The following is a 23,734-nucleotide window of genomic DNA, read 5'->3' as shown; positions in this document are numbered from 1 at the left end:
TTGAAAGTCTCTCAGAAAGTTAACACATAGGCTATTGATGAATTAATGTTACTTTTTTACTTGACACAATAAGGTTAACAATTATAGTGAATTAATAAATTAAATACATTTGCAATTAAATGCTTCTACATTTTTAATACATCATAACATGTGCTGTTTCCAATGTATCTTTATTAGCAATTAATATCCAATAAAAGGTCACATCAAACTGCACCCATGAGGAAATGGCTGTCACTCATGTATGTGGGTGCTTCATGAACTACAATCTTCCCATGAGTCTTTTACAGATTGAGCCCCACACTCTCACATACAGTACATGTAATTCCTATACAACTTCTGATCCTGAGGGGGACAACATTCCCTCATGGGAGGAGTGAAGAATCTCTTTAATATAAATGGGGAATCCCAGGATATCACTTGCAAATGTTTCCATGGAAATCTCCTCTGGGATCTCACTCTCCAACAAGTCTTCTGCATCTGTCACACACACACACACACACACACACACACACACACACACACACACACACACACACACACACACACACACACACAGTTTTAATGGTCGACTATCAAAACGTGTAGTTTCAGTCTCATTATGACATTTTCAGACACTACTCTAAACTGAATATGGTGATACATACCATCACATTCAAAAGCTCCCAGCTCAGGACTCCCCCCTTCTGGATTCAGTCCTAACAGTGTGGTGAAACATTCTGCCAGCTCATTTTCAGTCATGTGTTCCCCTGAGGCAAAAAGAGGGGTGACGTATTATTAGAATGAAATCCCATCACTGCCTCAGAACAAGGGAACATAAGTACATACTGACACTACCCTGCATAGAATTATACAGACACAGCAAACAGACGTGTGGGGACTAAGCAGCTAGCCTAGCACACCTCTATCCTTGAGGAGTTCCAGCAGCTCGTCCTTGTTCACCACAGGCTCTCCCATCACATAGGGGTCACCCAGGACCTGGAAGGTGTGAAGTAGCTCCTTGCTAGAGATGCCAAACGCTGGCCGGTGGTTGACGTAGAGCTTAATGAACTCCTCCAGGTCTATGTCGGTCACATATCTCCCAGACTCAGCATACCTGCTGAACTTGACTTCGTTCTGCATGTCCTCCAGCTGGATAGAGTCATGATCAACAAACATTATTCTTTCTTTACTGAACTTAACTCATTGTTATAGCTGAATATGTTATTATCATTGACAAACAGGAAAGAAAACAGAAAATGATCAAAGTCATAGATTGATAAATCGTTTCCAAATTAGCCTAGTCATCGCATTAGTCCTCATTGAGGACGTTGTACCTCTTGCTCAGTGGGGAAGAAGCCCAGAGCCCTCATGACAAAGGGGACCTCTGCTAGGGGGATTCGGGTGGACACTTGTCGCATCTCCATGGAGTCAATGCCTTGGCTACGCAGCTGACAGTAATAGAAATAGTCCTCCATTTCCTAAAGAGAAAAATGAAAGTGTCAGAACAAACACAAAAGTATTGTACAGCCATAAGAACATATGTACCAACTATACAGTTCTGAATATTGATGGTTACATGGTAAATATATCAGTTTAACCTACTCTAACGAGTTTCCCGTCTCTCCCTCCCTCCAGGAGGCTGTAGAAGGGGATCAGCTCTTTTCCACCCAGGGATGCAGCAGCCTCTAATGCACTAAACACACAACAAGCGAGAACGATTCAGTTCACCAGGACAACTCAAGGGTCTATTCAGTGAAGGGTCTACTCACTTTAAACTAATCTCCCATGAGAGGACTGTGCAGTCAGACCCTCCAGCAGTGAAGACATATCGACCGTCATAGGAGCAGGACATAGCAGACACCCCTGTTGGGTGGCAGATCAGAGCAGAGGACTTGTGGGGGTTCCCATCAACAGGCAGAATCTGGACACCCACCTTGAAAAATAACAATGACAAGTTACACTGAAACCAGTATCTCTTCATTAGGCAACAAATACACATAAGTCTGGCCCCTTAAATGAAAACTTTCATACATATTTGGTCTGACTGACAAGAAGGTGGTTTGATATGATTGGGAGTGAATCAACACTTACCTTGTCTTTTGTGATGTATACCATGTAATGAGCGCTAGGGCCATGGTCCTTATAAAATGGAAGTATGGCCATCTTTTCAACTGGAGACCCGTATGTGGGGCCAAGGAGTGTCTTTCTGCAAGAGAAACCAGAAGTATTCATTTGTGGCCTTCATACTACACCCCAATGACACAGAGATGGCCAAAAATAAGAGTACTAATCATGCTTTTACAGACTCTGTTATTTGGCTGCTGACCTGCACATCTTAGTGGTGCTGTTGAAAAGCTTCATTTTGTAAAGATCCGACGCGGTGAGCAGGAAGTCCTCTGTGGTGAGGGGTGGGTACCATGCCATACAGGTGGGCACAGCGCTCTGCTCAATGCGCTCAGAGCTCAGGATCAGCAGCTCATCCTCATTGCTGTTCTGCAGGTCATACTCCACCTGGGCAATCACCACCACACACCAAGGCAAAGTCATCCAAAGTGAGTCAGCATGTCTAGTGGTTCAGCATGTGAAGAAACATGGCATGCAAGTAAACCAGAGTCCACCTATAATAATTGTGAGGGATTGGGACTCACCAGCCTGCGGTCCATGCCCAGGGAGAGTAGTCTGGTTTGGGTGCTGTCCAGGTACACCCCAAATAGGAGGTCCCTGATGGGCTTATAGTGGGAGTGGTGCCTCCCCAGGTATTTCCAGCGCTGCATGCTCTTACCGGTGTACAAGCAGAACACCATCACCGCTCTTCCAGCATCCTGACAGTAGCAACAAAACAGGAGGGGAAAATGCAACTTCTTAGCTTTAGTTTGATTTTAAGGCTTCAAGGTAGATCAAATCAAATCAAATAACATTTTATTGGCCACATGCGCCGAATACAACAGGTGCAGACATTACAGTGAAATGCTTACAGTGGGGAAAAAAAGTATTTAGTCAGCCACCAATTGTGCAGGTTCTCCCACTTAAAAAGATGAGAGAGGCCTGTAATTTTCATCATATGTACACGTCAACTATGACAGACAAATTGAGATTTTTTTTCTCCAGAAAATCACATTGTAGGATTTTTAATGAATTTATTTGCAAATTATGGTGGAAAATAAGTATTTGGTCAATAACAAACAAGCAAGATTTCTGGCTCTCACAGACCTGTAACTTCTTCTTTAAGAGGCTCCTCTGTCCTCCACTCGTTACCTGTATTAATGGCACCTGTTTGAACTTGTTATCAGTATAAAAGACACCTGTCCACAACCTCAAACAGTCACACTCCAAACTCCACTATGGCCAAGACCAAAGAGCTGTCAAAGGACACCAGAAACAAAATTGTAGACCTGCACCAGGCTGGGAAGACTGAATCTGCAATAGGTAAGCAGCTTGGTTTGAAGAAATCAACTATGGGAGCAATTATTAGGAAATGGAAGACATACAAGACCACTGATAATCTCCCTCGATCTGGGGCTCCACGCAAGATCTCACCCCGTGGGGTCAAAATGATCACAAGAACGGTGAGCAAAAATCCCAGAACCACACGGGGGGACCTAGTGAATGACCTGCAGAGAGCTGGGACCAAAGTAACAAAGCCTACCATCAGTAACACACTACGCCGCCAGGGACTCAAATCCTGCAGTGCCAGACGTGTCCCCCTGCTTAAGCCAGTACATGTCCAGGCCCGTCTGAAGTTTGCTAGAGTGCATTTGGATGATCCAGAAGAGGATTGGGAGAATGTCATATGGTCACATGAAACCAAAATATAACTTTTTGGTAAAAACTCAACTCGTCGTGTTTGGAGGACAAAGAATGCTGAGTTGCATCCAAAGAACACCATACCTACTGTGAAGCATGGGGGTGGAAACATCATGCTTTGGGGCTGTTTTTCTGCAAAGGGACCAGGACGACTGATCCGTGTAAAGGAAATGAATGAATGGGGCCATGTATCGTGATATTTTGAGTGAAAACCTCCTTCCATCAGCAAGGGCATTGAAGATGAAATGTGGCTGGGTCTTTCAGCATGACAATGATCCCAAACACACCGCCCGGGCAATGAAGGAGTGGCTTCGTAAGAAGCATTTCAAGGTCCTGGAGTGGCCTAGCCAGTCTCCAGATCTCAACCCCATAGAAAATCTTTGGAGGGAGTTGAAAGTCCGTGTTGCCCAGCGACAGCCCCAAAACATCACTGCTCTAGAGGAGCTCTGCATGGAGGAATGGGCCAAAATACCAGCAACAGTGTGTGTAAACCTTGTGAAGACTTACAGAAAACATTTGACCTGTGTCATTGCCAACAAAGGGTATATAACAAAGTATTGAGAAACTTTTGTTATTGACCAAATACTTATTTTCCACCATAATTTGCAAATAAATTCATTAAAAATCCTACAATGTGATTTTCTGGATTTTTTTTCTCACATTTTGTCTGTCATAGTTGACGTGTACCTATGATGAAAATTACAGGCCTCTCTCATCTTTTTAAGTGGGAGAACTTGCACAATTGGTGGCTGACTAAATACTTTTGTCCCCCACTGTACTTACAGCCCTTAACCAACAGTGCATTTATTTTTAATAAAAAAGTAGAATAAAACAACCAAAAAGTGTTGAGAAAAAAAGAGCAGAAATAAAATAACAGTAGGGTTATTATATATATACAGGGGGGTACCGGTGCAGAGTCAATGTGCGGCGGCACCGGCTAGTTGAGGTAGTTGAAGTAATATGTACATGTGGGTAGAGTTAAAGTGACTATGCATAAATAATTAACAGAGTAGCAGCAGCGTAAAAAGATGGGGTGGGGGGGCAGTGCAAATAGTCTGGGTAGCCATGATTAGAGGGCTCAAACCTGTTACTGTTTATTTATTTATTTCACCTTTATTTAACTAGGCAAGTCAGTTAAGAACAAATTCTTATTTACAATGACGGCCTACCAAAAGGCAAAAGGCCTCCTGCAGGGACGGGGGCTGGGATTAAAAATAAAAATATAGGACAAAACACACAATCCCAATGCCAGAACCACATAGTGTGTCTGCTCACCGCTGTTGCCAGGTAGAGGGAGTCTGGAGAGAAGGTCATGTGAGTAATGCAGTCTTGGCTGTAGTTGAAGCGCTCCTCTGCCTCACTCAGCAATGTACAAGCATCCAGTACATGGACAGATCCACTGGCAAAGCCAACCGCCAAATAAAATCCTGTTCACACACAGTGGTGGAAAAAGTACCCAATTGTCATACTAGAGTAAAAGTAAAGATACCTTAATAGAAAATGACTCAAGTAAAAGTGAAAGTCACCCAGTAAAATACTACTTAAGTCTAAAGGTATTTGGTTTTAAATATACTTAAGTATCAAAAGTAAATGTAAAAGTATAAGCACGCAGTGCTAGCTGTGCCACTAGAGATCCTGGTCCCACGACCGGGAGACCCATGGGGCGGCGCACAATTGGCTCAGCGTCGTCCAGGGTAGGGGAGGGAATGGCCGGCAGGGATGTAGCTCAGTTGGTAGAGCATGGCGTTTGCAACGCCAGGGTTGTGGGTTCGATTCCCACGGGGGGGCCAGTATGAAAAATAAAATAAAATATGTATGCACTCACTAACTGTAAGTCGCTCTGGATAAGAGTGTCTGCTAAATGACTAAAATGTAAATTTCACATTCCTTATATTAAGCAAACCAGACCGCATGATTTTCTTGCTTTATTATTTAACGGATAGCCAGGGGCACACTCCAACACTCAGACATAATTTACAAACGAAGCATTTGTGTTTAGTGAATCTAGTGAATCTGGCAGATCAGAGGCAGTAGGGATGACCAGGGATGTTCTCTTGATAAGTGTGTGAGTTGGAAAAAGGTTCTGTTCTGCTAAGCCTTCGAAATGTAACTAGTACTTTTGGGTGTCAGGGAAAATGTATGGAGTAAGAAGTACATTATTTTCTTTAGGAATGTAGTGGAGTAAATGTAAAAGTTGTCAAAAACATAAATAGTAAAATAAAGTACAGATACCCCCCCAAAATACTGAAGTAGTATTTTAAAGTATTTTTACTTAAGTACTTTATGCCACTGTTCACACACACAGGATAGCCTGGTCAAAGCTAAGCCAACTCACACACAGACAGATAATATGTTCTAAGGGAAGTTATCCCTACACCACAAATCGAATTTCAGAAAATTTGAGATCTTTCTACATATGAATATAGTTTTACTGTAAAGGAAATTAAACAAGACAAAAAAAAGCCTCTGCTGGGTCACCTTGGGGGTCATAGGCGATGCACTGAATATGCCTCTCCTTCTCAAAGACCCTGCTACAGATGGACACCTTGCGCTCATAGTCCCACACCTTCAGGATGCCGCTATGGCTACCCATGGCAACAACTGGTTGCTGGGGGTGACAGGCCACAGCATGCAGTGCCTCGCAATGCTCGCGCAGCAATGTCTGCGGCACACCACCCTGTGTATTCACATGTACCACCGTCGAGCTGACTGTAGACAGGACAAAGTTCCTACAGATGAGAGGGGGGTTTAGAGGGGGATGGAGGACAAAGCAGATACGTTTCACATACACTGGGGCACAAACTGGCATCACACTGATTCTCACCGGATAACAAACATCTTGGCTTCCAGAGTGCAGTCCTCCAGAAAACCCTGGCTGCTGTTAGGTGGAACTTCCTTGGAAAAGGAGATTGATGTGATTGGATCCAGGTTGAATTCACTGTACCAGCTGATGAGCTTGAAGTTCTCATCATAGAATTTCACATGGCCCAGAGTGTCACCAGTCACAATGAAGCTAAATAATTAAAGACCATGGGGATATACAAGGAGAGCAACAGTTAGAGAACAACAGCTACACATATCAGGCTGCAATACAAAGAACAATACTTCAATAGTGGTAAGGGAGTTGAACTCCAAGCAGAAGGATAAAGCTCCTGTTTCAGCGTAGTTTGAAACGTTGAATGTTGCATGTTCACCTGTCAGTCAGAGTGAGCACGGTGATGCCGTCCTTCTGGAGGGGGATGAGCTTGATGGCTCTCCTAATGAGAGGTCTTGAGTTAGAGGAGGCCCTAACCATGTCCCACAGCACCAAGTTGCCTGCAGAGGTGGCCGAGAGGGCCTGAAGCCCCCTCCAGTGGAACACAGACTGGCTCAGCATGCCCACAACCTTGTTGAAAGTCTTTTGAAAGATGGTAAAACCACCAGAGAGTGAATGTGGAGATTAGTACAATGACATGATTACAGGTTCTATAAACAACTAAACAGCTAGCGTCCTTACCTTGTCCAAGAGGTCTGGGGCAATATAATCAAGGTGTTGCTTGTCCTGAAAGAAATAACTGACAATCATATACTGTAACGCTAGTTACTAACTGTAGCAGTGTTAAACCACGAGTACAACAAAACTGTGGTACTTGCCCTGGTGTAAAATAAGACTTGGCTCTCACTGTTGCTGAGCAGCTGAGTGATGTCATTGGGATTAAAAAGGATGTGTTTCTGAAAAGGAATTGAAATCAGAACATGTTGTAAAGTCATACATTATTGCAGATATTATCATATGAATGTATTCAATTACAGTTGAAGTCAGAAGTTTACATACACTTAGGTTGGAGTCATTAAAACTTGTTTTTCAACCACTCCACAAATTTCTTGTTAACAAACTATTGTTTTGGCAAGTTGGTTAGGACATGTACTTTGTGCATGACACAAGTCATTTTTCCAACAATTGTTTACAGACAGATTATTTCACTTATAATTCACTGTATCACAATTCCAGTGGGTCAGAAGTTTACATACACTAAGTTGACTGTGCCTTTAAACAGCTTGGAAAATTCCAAGCTTGACATCATGGGAAAATCAAAAGAAATCAGCCAAGACCTCAGAAAAAAATTGTAGACCTCCACAAGTCTGGTTCATCCTTGGGAGCAATTTCCAAACACCTGAAGGTACCACGTTAATCTGTACAAACAGTAAGTCTCCCGAGTGGCGCAGTGGTCTAAGACACTAGCTGTGCCACTAGAGATCCTGGTTCGAATCCAGGCTCTGTCGTAGCCGGCTGCGACCGGGAGACCCATGGGGCGGCGCAGAATTGGCCCAGCGTCGTCCAGGGTAGGGGAGGGAATGGCCGGCAGGGATGTAGCTCAGTTGGGTTCGATTCCCACGGGGGGCCAGTATGAAAAATTGTATGCACTCACTAACTGTAAGTCGCTCTGGATAAGAGCGTCTGCTAAATGACTAAAATGTAAATAGTACGCAAGTATAAACACCATGGGACTACGCAGTCGTCATACCGCTCAGGAAGGAGACGTGTTCCGTCTCCTAGAGATGAACGTACTTTGGTGCGAAAAGTGCAAATAAATCCCAGAACAACAGCAAAGGACCTTGTGAAGATGCTGGAGGAAACAGGTACAAAAGTATCTATATCCACAGTAAAACGAGTCCTATATTGACATAACCTGAAAGGCCGCTCAGCAAGGAAGAAGCCAATGCTCCAAAACCGCCATAAAAAAGCCAGACTACGATTTGCAACTGCACATGGGGACAAAGATCGTACATTTTGGAGAAATGTCCTCTGGTCTGATGAAACAAAAGTAGAACTGTTTGGCCATAATGACCATCGTTATGTTTGGAGGATAAAGGGGGTCGCTTGCAAGCCGAAGAACACCATCCCAACCGTGAAGCACGGGGGTGGCAGCATCATGCTCTGGGGGTGCTTTGCTGCAGGAGGGACTGGTGCACTTCACAAAATAGATGGCATCATGAGGAAGGAACATTATGTGGATATATTGAAGCAACATCTCAAGACATCAGTCAGGAAGTTAAAGCTTGGTCGCAAATGGGTCTTCCAAATGGACAATGACCCCAAACATACTTCCAAAGTTGTGGCAAAATGGCTTAAGGACAACAAAGTCAAGGTATTGGAGTGGCCATCACAAAGCCCTGACCTCAATCCTATAGAAAATTTGTGGGCAGAACTGAAAAAGTGTGTGCGAGCAAGGAGGCCTACAAACCTGACTCAGTTACACCAGCTCTGTCAGGAGGAATGGGTCAACATTCACCCAACTTACTGTGGAAAGCTTGTGGAAGGCTACCCAAAACGTTTGACCCAAGTTAAACAATTTAAAGGCAATGCTACCAAATACTAATTGAGTGTATGTAAACTTCTGACCCACTGGGAATGTGATGAAAGAAATAAAAGCTGAAATAAATCAGTCTCTCTACTATTATTCTGACATTTCACATTCTTAAAATAAAGTGGTGATCCTAACTGACCTAAGACAGGGAATTTTTACTAGGATTAAATGCCAGGAATTGTGAAAAGCTGATTTTAAATGTATTTGGCTAAGGTGTATGTAAACTTCCGACTTCAACTGTATATACACTATCTTAAATATAGTGAGACCATAAAAGCTTACCTGAAAACCATACTCCGGGTTGAGCTCAGTTACACACAATGGATCCTCTGTCTCATTTGTCCAGTCCCATATACAAACTCGCTGTGAACAGATCAGAAAGTCCTGTCCACTGTATGTCTATTTAAGTTCAGTTAACAACATACACCTAAACATTATAAATTGGGACACACACTCATCTGAACATTCAAAAAAGCACTGGTAGGTTTCACAATTTATGTTTCCCCTCAACTTTAACATGGGCCTTATAGAAAAGAGCAGCTCGGCTGGTTCAGCTGAATTACACATTATTCTATCTAACTACACCCCCCATATGCAATGTCTTGAAATATGCAGACAGATGGATTAAAAGTAAGTTTACTTTGTAATACTTCTGACAGCCCACTTTCTAGCTCCGCCTACAACTTCTGGACTGTATACCATTCCCAGAAAACATGGATTATTGAGTCATTAGTTTTACACTTGAGACATGACTCTGCCGTTGTGCTTTAGAATTTGTGAATTTTGTCTCTTATAAATACATTCTATACATTAGTTTATACTGGATTAAGCATATATTTTCGTTAACTGTAATTTTGTTAGTTATGCTCCAACTTTCCCTCCATCTTGTGCCAACATCAGTTCTTTTTAAATCTTGGTTCCAATAGTTTATATTTTTTTCTAGGAGATTGTCAGTTGGATATTGTCACGTCTCCTCCGGTTGCTCCCCTCTGGTGCTCTGATTCGCCGGACTACTGAGCCACCGGTCTGAGCGCACCACCTTGGCAACACCGCAATGGAAACCCAACGCACCCTAATCACCTCCAGCGCACCTGCACCTCATCATCTCATCACCACCCCTATATAGCCCTGGACTATTCAGTGTTGTGTTGTGTGTGATTGTTAGTGTCTTGTCATGTACGCACGCTTTGTTGTTCTCTTGCGCAGTGTTAAGTAAACCTTTACATTGTTGATTTCTTCGTATCCTCAGTACTCATCACAGATATGCTCTCTGCAAGGTTTTGTATATCTTCCCTATCATTTTAACATCCTTTTCTGACTCAAATAAGATTCCCTCAAGGGGAAATATATTTCTAATCAACATTTCGTGATATGTAACTTTTAAGTTGTGTGTATTTGATAGTATCTACATTGGTCAGTCCAAATTTTTCTTTTTATTCTGTCATGGAAATACAATTATTTCCTGTTACCAAGTCATTTACAGTTTCTATAACTTTAGTTTTCCATGTGGGCCAATTTATCGATTAATTCTGAAAATCTATCCAAGGATTGTTCCATCAGGTTGTGCATCTAGGGAGTAATATAATAATATAATATGCCATTTAGCAGACGCTTTTATCCAAAGCGACTTACAGTCACGCGTGCATACATTTTTGTGTATGGGTGGTCCCGGGGATCGAACCCACTACCTTGGCGTTACAAGCGCCGTGCTCTACCAGCTGAGCTACAGAGGACCACGTGATACTGGTTCTTGTAAAATGTTAAATTTTTTCCCATATCGTTATAGTGTTCTTAACTATGAAGTTAATGTTCTTAGCTTTATCCTTTGAAAATAGACACGTAAAAAGATTCTGCGGATGAGCAATATGCCATTTAGCAGACGCTTTTATCCAAAGCGACTTAGTCATGCGTGCATAATATTATTTTTTTTGTGTATGGGTGGTCCCGGGGATCGACCCCACTACCCTGGCATTACAAGCGCCGTGCTCTACCAGCTGAGCTACAGAGGACCACTGGATAAGAGCGTCTGCTAAATAATGTAAATGTATACCTTTTTTAAAGAATGTCTTCGGTGGGGTAATCGGTATTACTGAAAATAAATAGTAAAACTTTGGCAGCCATGCCATTCTAAAGGTCTGACATTTTAGATATGATAATTTTTCACGAAGTGCTTGCTGCCAAACGGATGTAGTGAACGACTTTTAAAAAGTTATTATATTTTTCTTTAGGTTAGCTTAACTTCTTCCAGTGTGAAGTAATTGGTAGTTTGGTAAACTATATTTTCATTGTAGCTTCCCCAACCCTGAGCTTACCTGAATATTTCCAGCTCCAACTGTTACCAGGTATTTGGAGTCCTTTGACAGTGCCAAAGCTGCAACACCGCCCTCAGGGTGACTGTCAAATAATGTCCGCACAGGAATCCTGAAACATAAGCCAAACAACCACTGTTTCAGAATTACAAATTGAAACAGATACATCAAAAATATGAACGTACTGTTAGAATATAGTTTTACCCTGAAAAGGAGTCCCAAATGATCACCAGACTTTCCTGTCCTCGGTCTGCTGTCACCAGCCAGCGCCTGTCCTCACTCACACACAAACATGAAATGGGGCTGCTGTGACCCTGTGGAAGGTGACCTTCAAGTTTATGTCAGTACTGTTTGCCTTGAACAGTTATTTTTGGCTTTACCTTTGCCATCAAACACTGGCATTCCTAACAGCATAGACATAGCACTCACTCCCTATAGCCACAGGCTTTTGTCAACTTCTGACCTTGTTGAGTGCATTGAGGCAACTGCTGGGCCTTACCTGAAGGACATGTTGTGAATTTGAGGTTTGGTCGTACATGACGGCTACATTGGTGCCACCATACAGGATCACCAGCTGATCCTGGTCCTGAAGGTTGAAGACCGGAAGAGCCCTGTTCATCCCAAAGGCCCACTCCAGTGTCTGTCACCAAACACATTAAATTTTTCAGATATTGTACTTTGTTTCTTAGATATACAGTTGAATAAAATGTGTATGATAAAAGGCTAGTTGCATTTACCAGTGCATTCGTTTTTACATGAGGGGACTTCTGCTTTGGTAATAGTGTCATTTTAGTGGCTGTGTGGACTTGAGAGACAGTTGGATTCTGATAATCTGTCTTGGGTTCCCAATTCTGTCCACTGACACAATCACTCCTTTCACCCTCCCCTTTACTATCCTCTTTTCTCTGATGCAGATCCTCTCCATCCTTGTCTCGCTGCTGCTCCTCTTTGGTGCCAGTTGTGGCCTGCTGCTCCTCTGGAGGGCTTGGCATGGGGTCATTGCTCTCGGTTCCAACGCCTGACATGACTCAACTCATCACAGGCCTGGTGTGTTTTCAGAGAATAGACAAATGCCATTTGATAGGATGGGTACCATGAGGGCAGTAGCTAGCAACAACAAACCAATTGGAGCACAATGTGCTTAGTTGTCAGTTTGTTGATGAAAAATATATAAATGTATTACGCCCCCAATCTAGCTATGTTTAATAGCTATTTTCAACCAGTATTAATTTAAAACCTACTTAGGTTCCTACTTCTACTAACGTTAGCAAGGTGTGACTGTGTTCAATAATAAATTGGCTAGCTAGCGTACGCTAACTATTAGCAAGTGGGCTGTTTCATTAGAGTGGTGCAGCAAGTTTTTTTCACAACGAAGAAATAAAACGATTAAACAATGTAAACTATAAATGCACTATTTTAGCTAAATATTTAATCGACAGTTGTAGTTGAACAGCAACATACTCACTCCAGAAACGCATGAACCTACAGCACCGTCTGGCATGAAAGCATCTTGTTGCCTGGATACACTTGCTATTACAGAGAGGGGAGTGGCCAGAGCAAAGACTTGCCAGACAGATGTCTGGGGCCTCTCACATGCAATTTGTAAATGTCAAATATCAAAAAGTAATTGCAAGGAGAAACCTGCATGACCAAGACTGATTAACACTTTTTTCATATTTTGGCAATTCATTTGTTGTAACTTTTCTTCAGGTGATGAGTTGGGCAAAGGGAAATGTCATCTGAAGAAAATATAATTTTCACAATGAAAGCAAATGTAAACTCACACAGAAAACAACCTTAAACAATACTTTTTATTAGAACATGAAATTGACATTGGATCAGTTGAAAATGGCAGTCTTCTAATCTATGGGCTCAAACATGTCCCTAACTCATAGCCACCCAGTGGCATACCAGCGCAGAGCTAGTGGTAAGGTTGACCCGAAGATGTCACTTTATGATCCTTATCATTTTTGGATGGGTACAATGTTACATCTGTTGGAAAAACAATTAATAAGCAGTCAATAATCAATCTCTCTTAGATATAAACTCAGCAAAAAAAGAAACGTCCTCTCACTGTCAACTGCGTTTATTTTCAGCAAACTTAACGTGTAAATATTTGTATGAACATAACAAGTTTCAACAACTGAGACAAAAACTAAACAAATTCCACAGACATGACTAACAGAAATTGAATGTGTCCCTGAACAAATGGGGGATCAAAAGTAACAGTCAGTATCTGGTGTGGCCACCAGCTGCATTAAGTACTGCAGTGCATCTCCTCCTCATGGACTGCACCAGATTTGCCAGTTCTTGCAGTGAGATGTTACCCCACTCTTCCACCAAGGCACCTGCAAGTTCCTGGACATTTCTGGGGGGAATGGCCCTAGCCCTCACTCTCCGATCCAACAGGTGCCAGACGTGCTCAATGGGATTGCGATCCGGGCTCTTCTCTGGCCATGGCAGAACACTGACAGTCTTGCAGGAAATCATGCACAGAACGAGCAGTATGGCTGGTGGCATTGTCATGCTGGAGGGTCATGTCAGGATGAGGAGGATGTCTTCCCTGTAACGCACAGCGTTGAGTTTGCCTGCAATAACAACAAGCTCAGTCCGATGATGCTGTGACACACTGCCCCAGACCATGACTGATATAACGTATTTTTATACCATTTTGGTTAATGTCGTTGATCTCATATAGAAAGGATAAGGCCACGCCATGTGTTAGTTATGTCACGGGTGTGTGACAGAAGGTCTACGTGCCAAGATAGATTGGGGGCCAATGGTGCTAAACTTAGGAGTACGTGATGAAATGGCCTGGCTAGGGTGCCACACGATACCATGTAGGGGGATCCTATTGTAGGAGATGAGTGGCACTCAATAATGGTTGGCAAATGTTGGATGGAATTAGTTCTGAAAGCATTATATAAACAGAGGTTTTCTATGTAAAGTCATTTGGATGACAATAGGCTATGCCCGTAGCGCTTGTCAGATGAATCCAGTACTGTAACTATTAAATAACTATGAATCAACTCTCCATCTAAGTGTTCGACTACTCTCTTGCATCCTGAACTTACCGATACCAGAAAATTAATCATAACAATCACGGACCCTCCACCTCCAAATTGATCCTACTCCAGAGTACAGGCCTGGGTGTTATGCTCATTTCTTCTATGATAAACACGAATCCGACCATCACCCTTGTTAAGACCAAACCGCAACTCGTCAGTGAAGAGCACTTTTTGCCAGTCCTGTCTGGTCCAGCGACGGTGGGTTTGTGCCCATAGGTGACGTTGTTGCCGGTGATGTCTGGTGAGGAACTGCCTTACAACAGGCCTACAAGCCCTCAGTCCAGCCTCTCTCAGCCTATTGCGGACAGCCTGAGCAATGATGGAGGGATTGTGCGTTCCTGGTGTAACTCGGGCAGTTGTTGTTGCCATCCTGTACCTGTCCCGCAGGTGTTGTTACACGTGGTCTGCCACTGTGAGGACGATCAGCTGTTCGTCCTGTCTCCCTGTAGCGCTGTCTTATGCGTCTCACAGTACGGACATTGCAATTTATTGCCCTGGCCACATCTGCAGTCATCATGCCTCCTTGCAGCATGCCTAAGGCATGTTCACGCAGATGAGCAGGGACCCTGGGCATCTTTCTTTTGGTGTTTTTAGTGTCCTAAGTTTTCATAACTGTGACCTTAATTGCCTACCATCTGTAATCTGTTAGTGTCTTAACGACCGTTCCACAGGTGCATGTTCGTTAATTGTTTATGGTTCATTGCACAAGCGTGGGAAACAGTGTTTAAAGTGGCGCAGTGGTCTAAAGGCACTGCATCGCAGTGCTAGCTGTGCCACTAGAGATCCTGGTTCGAATCCAGGCTCTGTCGTAGCCGGCCGCGACCGAGAGACCCATGAGGCGGCGCGCAATTGTCCCAGCGTCGTCCAGGGTAGGGGAGGGAATGGCCGGCAGGGATGTAGCTCAGTTGATAGAGCATGGCGTTTGCAACGCCAGGGTTGTGGGTTCGATTCCCACAGGGGGTATGAAAAAAATAAAATAATGTATGCACTAATTGTAAGTCGCTCTGGATAAGAGCGTCTGCTAAATGACTAAAATGTAATGTAAAATGTAAACCCTTTACAATGAAGATCTGTGAAGTTATTTGGATTTTTACGAATTATATTTGAAAGACAGGGTCCTGAAAAAGGGATGTTTCTTTTTTGCATCTTGGCATGGCATGTATTTTAACATCCATGCTATCAAATGTGAACTACAGGAAAATTAGATCAAATAGAAATCAGTCTAATATCCAGCTCAATAGGTAGGAAACTCACCCCAGTAAACCGCTCCCTGAGGCCCATTTGGGTCTTCTGGCCGTTTCGAATCAATATAACGTTTAATGGTTTCTACAGAGAAAATGGAAAGACAACATGTCATGCCTGGTATGTTATCAATGTAGTGACTGCATTTCATATTGCTGTCATCATGATACATTATCATGATAATGTCATTTGGCATATGAACAATAAAATAAAAGCGGTTATAACAAGATTATTCTGATCACAGACCAACATACCCCTTCACTATGCTGAACCACTGAGGCAATATTCTGCAGGTTCTGGAAGTTCCTTGTGTTGACGGATCCAAACGCTATGATTTCATCACTAACTATGGGGGAAAAACATCAATTTCTCATAACTGAAAACAAAACCACCCTTAAATACCACAAACAAACACACTAAGTAAATACCCATGTCAGTGTTGTAATCAAATTCTATATGTGTTTTAGGTCAATCTAGGCACTGTAAACACTCACAGCCTGACAGGCAGGGGAGCCTTGTGAGACAGCATCCACACACGCGAAGGGAAAGGGCATGGTGACCTCCTGCTCCATGGACTCAATCTGGGACTCTGCCTGGCCCTGGTCCCTTTGCCTTCTCTCGAGCATGCAACCTGTGCAGGGCCTCCTCGATTTCCACCATGATGGCTTTGTGATCATTCTGTAGACCTGCCACGTCGATAAGGTGGCCATAATAAGCAGAGAAAGTCCAGTAGGCAGTAGTACATGAGCAAGGCAACCCTTTACACATGCCAGAAGCAACGCACTGCATCACTGTAAATAGGTTGTCTAACTGTTGTCAAGTAATGTGTCAGTCAAAACATGTTATATTGCACAGCAGTGCTACAAGCATTCTTACAAGAAATCCTGCCCCTTGCTGTTCTGATCTCCTACACATTAACATCTGCACGAGGGAAGCCCTCTGCATCAACCAGAGGACCTTCCATTCCAAAGCCTTACTAAAAGAGAACACACAAATGATTAATGAAGGGAAAACATATTTCTTGCCTAATATTATAGCCCCACCACACGCACGAACGTAGTTTCTAACGTTAGATAAGTAGTGACTATGTAGAAATACTTTGAAGTACTAGTTAAGTAGTTTTTTTGTGGCATCTGTACTTTACAACTTTTACTCCACTACATTCCTAAAGAAAATATGTACTTTTTACTCCCATATATTTTCCCTGACACTAAAAAGTACTCGTTACATTTTGAATGCCCAAGCAGGAGAGCAATATGGTCCAATTCACGCACCTATCAATATAACGCGTTGTCATCCTACTGCCTCTGATCTGGCGGACTCACTAAGCACAAATACTGTGTTTGTTAATCATGTCCGAATGTTGGAGTGTGCCCCTAGCTGACCGTAAATTTAAAATACAAGAACATCATGTGGTCTGGTTTGCTTAATATAAGTAATTTGATGTATAACATTTACTTTGTACTTTGTCAAGTATGACAACTGAGTACTTTTTCCACCACTGTTGATAAGACAGACTGAATAAAAGCAGCATTGATTGACATACAACATATTATTGGAAAAATAACCTAATTTGAGCTCCCTAACGTTAGCTCGTCCACAATGTAAACAACGTATACATGTACCAACTTACATCTTCCAAAACGTCGTAGTAAGCTTGAATTTTCCTTCCATATTGTCTTTCTTTTTTATAAGACTTTGGACCGCTTCCATTGTTATTGTCGAATTTTCATTGTTGTTTTCCTGTCATCTTTATGATTCTCTCTCGTCTGGAAACTCAAGAACTACAACCACGAGTCACTATTTCCGGTTTCTATGTGTTGCAAACAGCGTTAAAAAAAACTGTTTTCATTGCGAGACAGAGGGCAGAGCTAAATTGCCTAAAACATAAACGTATTTACAAGAAAATCAGCTTCTTCGTTAAATCAATACAGCTTGGCATGATACTCATAACAACCGGAGGAACTCTGATACAGAATACAAAAATTAAATAATGTCCACTTCTGTTATGTTTTCTTTTAATTAGAGGTTCTGCTGTACATTCACTAACAATATTTCTTCATGATCTTTGGAAACTTAATTTAAAACATGTAAACAAGGTAATTCACGTTAGTGCTATTAATGAGTAGAATGATTACATGGGAAAACAATCAGCTTTTAAACAAGAACAGGTATATGCAAGGTTAACTGTACCTTCAACAGTCTAATATTGGAAAGTAAGAGGTAATCCATAATCACAAACCTTCGAATAAAGTATTTTACTTTGACTGAGCCACCTCTACTTTCCAGGGGTTCTACAATAACAGGTTTCACATTTTATTCACAATCTTCATTACTATATTTTGCATAGGCACTTGGGTTTATCTTAACTTAGTAATCTAAGAAATATGATAGCAGCAATCAACAGTAAGTCTTCTCACTACCCCAGTAAGTGCTAGATTACAAAAAATATTGTCCTACTGTCCTGATATTTAACAAACTTCAGGGTGCAAGACATAGCTTTTCTCTGACAGCATAAGAGCACATTTCTCATAGATAAGAAAGTGAGTAATGTACAAACAAATAAGAGAACCTTAGAAACATTGAACAAGGTCAAGAATGTAAACAGATGACAGCACTTTGTGACCTGTGAAACCAAATAGCAGAAATAATTGCTTGTGTTAACAATGGTTTCAAGATCGGCATTTGCCATCAGGTTGTGCTTTTGGTGTGCAAAGTTGGCATCAAGGAATGTTGAGGTCTGTTTTTCTTTGAGGATCCCACCGAACCAAAAATGTGTGCCATTATTTGGTACCTCCTCTGTTGTTATCAATTAAGCTGCTTCCTATAGTCCTACAGAAATACTTATTTTAGTTTAGCCGATCACCTGCAACACACCAATATTTACCCCACAAAGCTCACACAAGCATGAAGAACCAGGGTCAAAAGGTTGCCCACTGTACCCCAGTCTTAATATGACTAACACTCAGTCTCTGTTAGACAAGTGTTGTTGTTGGACTCTTTACCCTCTAGCAACAGCACTGACTGGTCTTTGACATCATCTGCCTGTGTTAGAATAGAGAGAGAATGGCTTTGAAATAACTCTGACTGGGCTTTAATTTCTTCTTGTGCCAGAGCAGACTGGGATGTTACCTCATCTATCTGTGCCTGGACTGACTGTACCCAATGCTGTAACTGCTCTTTGAGGGCGTTCATTCCTTGGTCCACCTTCTCCTGTCGGCCCTTCAGGTCCTCTAGTTGGTCTTGCGTCTCCCTGGCCATCTTTTGCCTCTCACTGCCCCTCTTGGAGGGAGCACGGCGACCCTGCATGTACCCCTCAAACTCCTCTGGGCTAAGGTTGAGTGCTGGTCCATCCAGCTTCTCAATGAAGGCCACTGCGCAACACTACATTAGAACAAAATGATAAAATTACAAAAAACGGACTGTCGTAATCTCAGCACAAATCGTTCAAGACTATGTACAATCAACTAATGTACAGTACGCATGTACATATTATTAGCTCACCAAATTGGTGAAGTAGTAGCCACTCTCTCCTGCCATCAGGCTGTGTGGTAGGCCGAAGCGGATCACATACTGCATGTTGGAGTGAAGCCGGGGTGGGTTGGCCTTTAGTACCACGTAAATCAGGCCAGACAGGAAGTCGTCAGCATTTGCTGGCTCACTATTAGAAGTGGAGAGAGCCTGGAAGACATTCTGACTGCACTTACATATGCATGTAAGCTTGTCCTGTGGCGCTCGCTTGGCATCCATCTCGATTATGGCTGGGAATTGTGAGTAACAGTTAGTACACAGGTGGAATTTGAAAAGGTCTAGAAATGTTTTAGTTAAACTAATTTAGTCATTTGGCTTTCTTCATAATTACATTTCAGTGTTGCTAGTGTCATATTTTATCCAAATAAAGGAACACTGTCTTCCATTAACAAAATAAGTCACCTGTTATAGCAGGTAGAAAGGGATCGCTGACAACCTCGGCCCTCTCATCAGGGAAAGGCACCCTCAGCATGTGGGGGGTGACCCAGTTTAAGGACCTGTCAAAGTTTAATTGAAATTAAAAACAATGGTGAACTAAGTTGAATCACAATACTAGTCATTAAAATTGCTAAGATAGGTCTTGGTGATGCTAGATAGACTATGGTCAGGGGAAGGGTTTTGGTAATAATGTTAGACTATGTGCAAACAAGGTTATGAATGGCAGTCTGACCGTATCCTCCTCTGGAGTGCCAAGTCTTTCACTTCATCGTCACAGCTGTCATGGCAGAACACCCACTTATGCAGACGCGTCATGATCAGCTTCTCAATGTGCTCCATCATCTGAGAGACCTGAACCTCTGACAGACCTACCAATACAGCAGACACAGTGAACAAGTATGTGAAGTTGGGGAATAGGCTAGAGAGTCAGTATGCTAAGTGTTCAGTGCAATACGTTGTGTAATGAGACTGATATTCAAGAACGAACAAAATTATTGTCTTCATGTTAAGTGAACAAACATTATAGGCCCACAATAATTAACATAAAATGGGAACCCACACAGCAGCTCAGAAACAGCAAAATGGCCTCATTACTCACTACTGAAATGCACAGCGATGTTCTGGTAAAAGTCTTGAACAAGGTCAGATTGCTTCTGCACTGGCAGGCCCTGCAGCAGGAAAGAAAATATAACAATAACAAACTTCAAATATCAGGATAAAAGAAAAGAGGCAGCACAAGAAGCAGGTAAGGAATCTAAACTTGACAATTAGAAAAGGCAGTTGAGAGGGCTGTAAAAACAGAAGTTGAAAGAGAAAAGTAATTGCAGAGATAACAGAGTGGTGATAACAGAGAGGAAGGAAGCACATTACATGGTAAGCCTCCATGGTGTTGAGGAAAGCGGTGCAACGGGACTGCAGACGCTGAGAGGATGGGTTCCTCAGCAGCTTCAGGAAGCTGGTAAAGTCCCCTGGCTCAATGCTCTGATAGGCTTTTAATGTAGCCGCCTGGCCCTCTGAAGACTCTAAAAGGGCATAAGAGGTCTCATAAGATCAGCTATTAAGGCGTTGGCTAAACATGTTTTTGCTTAGTATCACTTCAGATTATAGCGTAATGCATATTAAAATACTCATACAGTTGTGGAAATGACATAACCGTTTTCAATGACTGAACTGAGAGGAAGTGCAGAGGGAATCACCTGGGCGTTTAGGAGGGGACGGTCCACCCCAGAAGAGCCTCCTCATCGTGTTAACTTTGCGACCCTTCTCCATATTCTTCTTCTCCTCAAATTTGGAAAAGGTGAGGGGAGAACCTGCATCATTGTGGGGCCTGGCAGCAGGGAACAACAAAAAGGAAACATTTGAATATTTCCCAGATCGAAAGACAACGGTCTCTGGTGGACTTGTTTAGCCAATATTTATGAATGACAATAAAACCTTTACCCAGTCTCCTGCCTGACAGCCTCTTCTTTGCGGGTTCGTTCTCGCCAGCACTTGGAGCAAAAGCCCTGCCATGCAGGGTTACCATAATAACCACACGCATCCTTGCAGAGAAGCTCTGCTTGAGTGACTCGGATCCCTCTTTGCTGCTCCGCCGCCATACTTCAGCACTCTTTTACTCCCACCTGGTGACATAGGAAATACATAATTGTTTATACAGAAAGTAAATACAAACACAGTAGTGGAAATACATGGATTTGTTACATAGCATAGATGCAGTTGGAGTCAAATCCTCCCCTCCCTCCCAAAAAATGTGGTCCTCCACTTAACTGTCCATTTGTTATTCTGGTTGTGGAATTATCCAAAATTGTTGTAGTTAGATCAAATCCTAACCCTGAGTAATATAACGATGATCAAGTAGCTAGATCAACCTTTTCATAATAAAGATTCCCAGTAAACGATTAATAAAATATCTAACATCATGCCAGTTAATCGAGCACAACCACGGATTCTTAGCTACTTTTAGCAACGCATGTGTACTTACATACACTAGCGTTGCTTTCAATTGAATTGTTTTGCACAGAAACAGACCGCGGGAATCCAGAAGTTAAATACAAATGCATTTCAATTTACTGTGCCGATCCTTTAGATATTTTGTCTCAAATTCCCCTCGTCATAATGACCGACCGTCCTGCCCACAGTTGAAATGGAATTGTATTTAACTTCTGGCTTCCCGCGGACTGTTTTTGTTCAACCTAATATAATCTTAAGCAACGCTAGTGTATGTAAATACACTCGTTGTTAAAACCAACTAACTGATTCAGACGTCTTGTCTGACAGTAAAAAAATACATATTCCTTACTTGGCAAAATAAAGTAATGTTCAGCAAAGCAGTCCTATTCCTGGTAAGATAAAAGAACGTGTCGCACTTCAGCAGTTGTCCTCCTAAAGTTACCACTACTCCAGCTATAAAGTTTAAGTTAGTCCAAATTCAAAACCTAGTCATCTAATCCATTAAATATAGTCTCAGAGAGAGAAAGCTAACTAGCTACCTGTTCAAATTAGTTAACCATTACATTAGCTAGCTAATCAAGAAATTACATGGTGAGTTTACAGCTGGTAGCTAGTTTGTTGTGCTAACGTTCACAAGCTAGTTCGAGATGGCTACTTATATATCATGCAAAACATTTTAATTACGCATATCCAAAACCCAAATTATTCCATATTATTCGATTATAATAACTATAACTAACACATTTTGATAGCTAGCAAGAAAACGACTTACTTTGGCAGCTTCCCTTGGTTGACCGACGTGACGTGATGACGTGTCATCAGCTGCCTGCCTGATGACCCCATAGAATTAGAATACTAGAATGTTCATGAATCTTCTTATGATGGGATAAAAGGTCAGCCATGTTGGTCCGCTTTCCAGCGTATCACTTTTGTCATGAGTTGACCGTCTTTCAAAGTGTGTTACATTATGGGTATTAACATTGTCTGATTTACGACTGAATGGCTACTGCAGAAATCATGTGATCAGGTCATGCAGTTTTTTATGAGATCGCCTTCAAGTTGCTGCAGTTGCTTCTGCACCATGCAGCCATCACCTGCATTGTGGGAAGCACTATTTTTCAACCAATCATAAGGGTGTTTTGGTTTGACCCACGCGAACGTGGCCAAAGAAATGTCTGAAACAGGTACCAACTTTTCTGCAATTCTAAAGCTACAGGGGATACAAATTAAATGTATATTTGAGACCTAATTTCTAACCAATTAATTGTACACACAAGTTATGTTTTCAGTTTTTGAGTGTGTGATATGGGGGTATAGAAAAGTTGATTTCGACATTTATACAGAAATACTTTTATAAACAGTAGCAGCTGTGTTGACACTGCCATGTTGATCTGAGCCTTAATGTTGGAAAACCACTAGTGTCTGACTTTTGGCTGTGGCCGATGCACCTACCACGACTTCACTCTCCGTCCTTTGTCTACAGTTGGCATCCTTAGGCTTACTGCTGGAACACACCCATTGTCTTAAAGGTGCACTATGCAGAAATCTCACCACCATTTCCTGGTTGCAAAAATTCTAATAGTTCGCCTAATTTCAGTTTATGTGACAAAACAAGTAAGTGTAGTGTAGAGAATCATTGTACCATCGAAACCGCTGTGAAACATTTTTTACATAACCAAAAATATATTATTTTCAGCTGGTGTAGAAAACCGAAAGTAAAATACAAAAACGAAACTTAACGGGAAGCATAGACTTGCTTTCAATGAGAATGACAGATCTACATACTGCAGCTTTAAGTAGTTGAACATGTTATTACTCCAACCTCAAACTGACACGTTTTCATTTTCGTCAATAACAACTTTATATCGAAGGAGAGCCTTTAGTTTGACGTCCTGCAGTTTGCCACGATGATGTGTTTCTGCGTATGACCTTAACTAGCCAACCTCACCATGACATCGCCTACAAGTGTGATCAGGGATTTCTATTGGGAAAAGCAGTTTCCGCCTATCTTCCACAGGAGGCTGCTGAGGGGAAGACGTCTCATAATAATGGCTGGCAGATTTTT

General features: G+C 42.2%; 2 protein-coding genes and 1 pseudogene across 3 annotated transcripts; all 3 read right to left on the bottom strand.

The window, feature by feature from the left end:
* Nucleotides 1-115: 115 nt before the first annotated feature.
* cfap251 (cilia and flagella associated protein 251) lies at nucleotides 116-12,990 on the bottom strand. The gene is made up of 21 exons (XM_041836293.1): nucleotides 12,906-12,990; nucleotides 12,178-12,484; nucleotides 11,940-12,080; nucleotides 11,645-11,754; nucleotides 11,444-11,552; nucleotides 9,414-9,494; nucleotides 7,417-7,494; nucleotides 7,280-7,324; nucleotides 6,978-7,180; nucleotides 6,608-6,796; nucleotides 6,262-6,512; nucleotides 5,059-5,210; nucleotides 2,628-2,801; nucleotides 2,306-2,490; nucleotides 2,071-2,185; nucleotides 1,749-1,912; nucleotides 1,582-1,672; nucleotides 1,314-1,457; nucleotides 900-1,128; nucleotides 645-746; nucleotides 116-477 (listed from the first exon to the last, which is right to left on the bottom strand). Exons 2-21 carry the CDS (start codon nucleotides 12,463-12,465, stop codon nucleotides 326-328), a joined length of 3,003 nt encoding a protein of 1,000 aa, XP_041692227.1. The 5' UTR covers nucleotides 12,466-12,484; nucleotides 12,906-12,990; the 3' UTR covers nucleotides 116-325.
* Nucleotides 12,991-13,576: 586 nt separating this feature from the next.
* Nucleotides 13,577-16,914, bottom strand: LOC121587389 (annotated as a pseudogene).
* Nucleotides 16,915-17,751: 837 nt separating this feature from the next.
* LOC121530920 (rab5 GDP/GTP exchange factor) lies at nucleotides 17,752-22,528 on the bottom strand. Of its 2 annotated transcripts, none has more exons than XM_041836295.2 (9): nucleotides 22,442-22,528; nucleotides 21,160-21,341; nucleotides 20,916-21,046; nucleotides 20,590-20,741; nucleotides 20,318-20,387; nucleotides 19,952-20,087; nucleotides 19,684-19,778; nucleotides 19,255-19,511; nucleotides 17,752-19,134 (listed from the first exon to the last, which is right to left on the bottom strand). In XM_041836295.2, exons 2-9 carry the CDS (start codon nucleotides 21,315-21,317, stop codon nucleotides 18,709-18,711), a joined length of 1,425 nt encoding a protein of 474 aa, XP_041692229.1. In that variant the 5' UTR covers nucleotides 21,318-21,341; nucleotides 22,442-22,528; the 3' UTR covers nucleotides 17,752-18,708. The 2 variants fall into 2 exon arrangements, with proteins under 2 accessions (XP_041692229.1, XP_041692228.1); XM_041836294.2 differs by lacking the exon at nucleotides 22,442-22,528 and adding an exon at nucleotides 22,019-22,269.
* Between the last annotated feature and the right edge of the window lie 1,206 nt (nucleotides 22,529-23,734).

The sequence above is a fragment of the Coregonus clupeaformis genome, chromosome 18 (genome assembly GCF_020615455.1).
Source record: "Coregonus clupeaformis isolate EN_2021a chromosome 18, ASM2061545v1, whole genome shotgun sequence".
In the NCBI taxonomy this organism is placed as follows: domain Eukaryota; kingdom Metazoa; phylum Chordata; class Actinopteri; order Salmoniformes; family Salmonidae; genus Coregonus; species Coregonus clupeaformis.
Note: the sequence above shows the minus strand (reverse complement) of the source record. Positions and strands in the feature narration are given on the sequence as shown.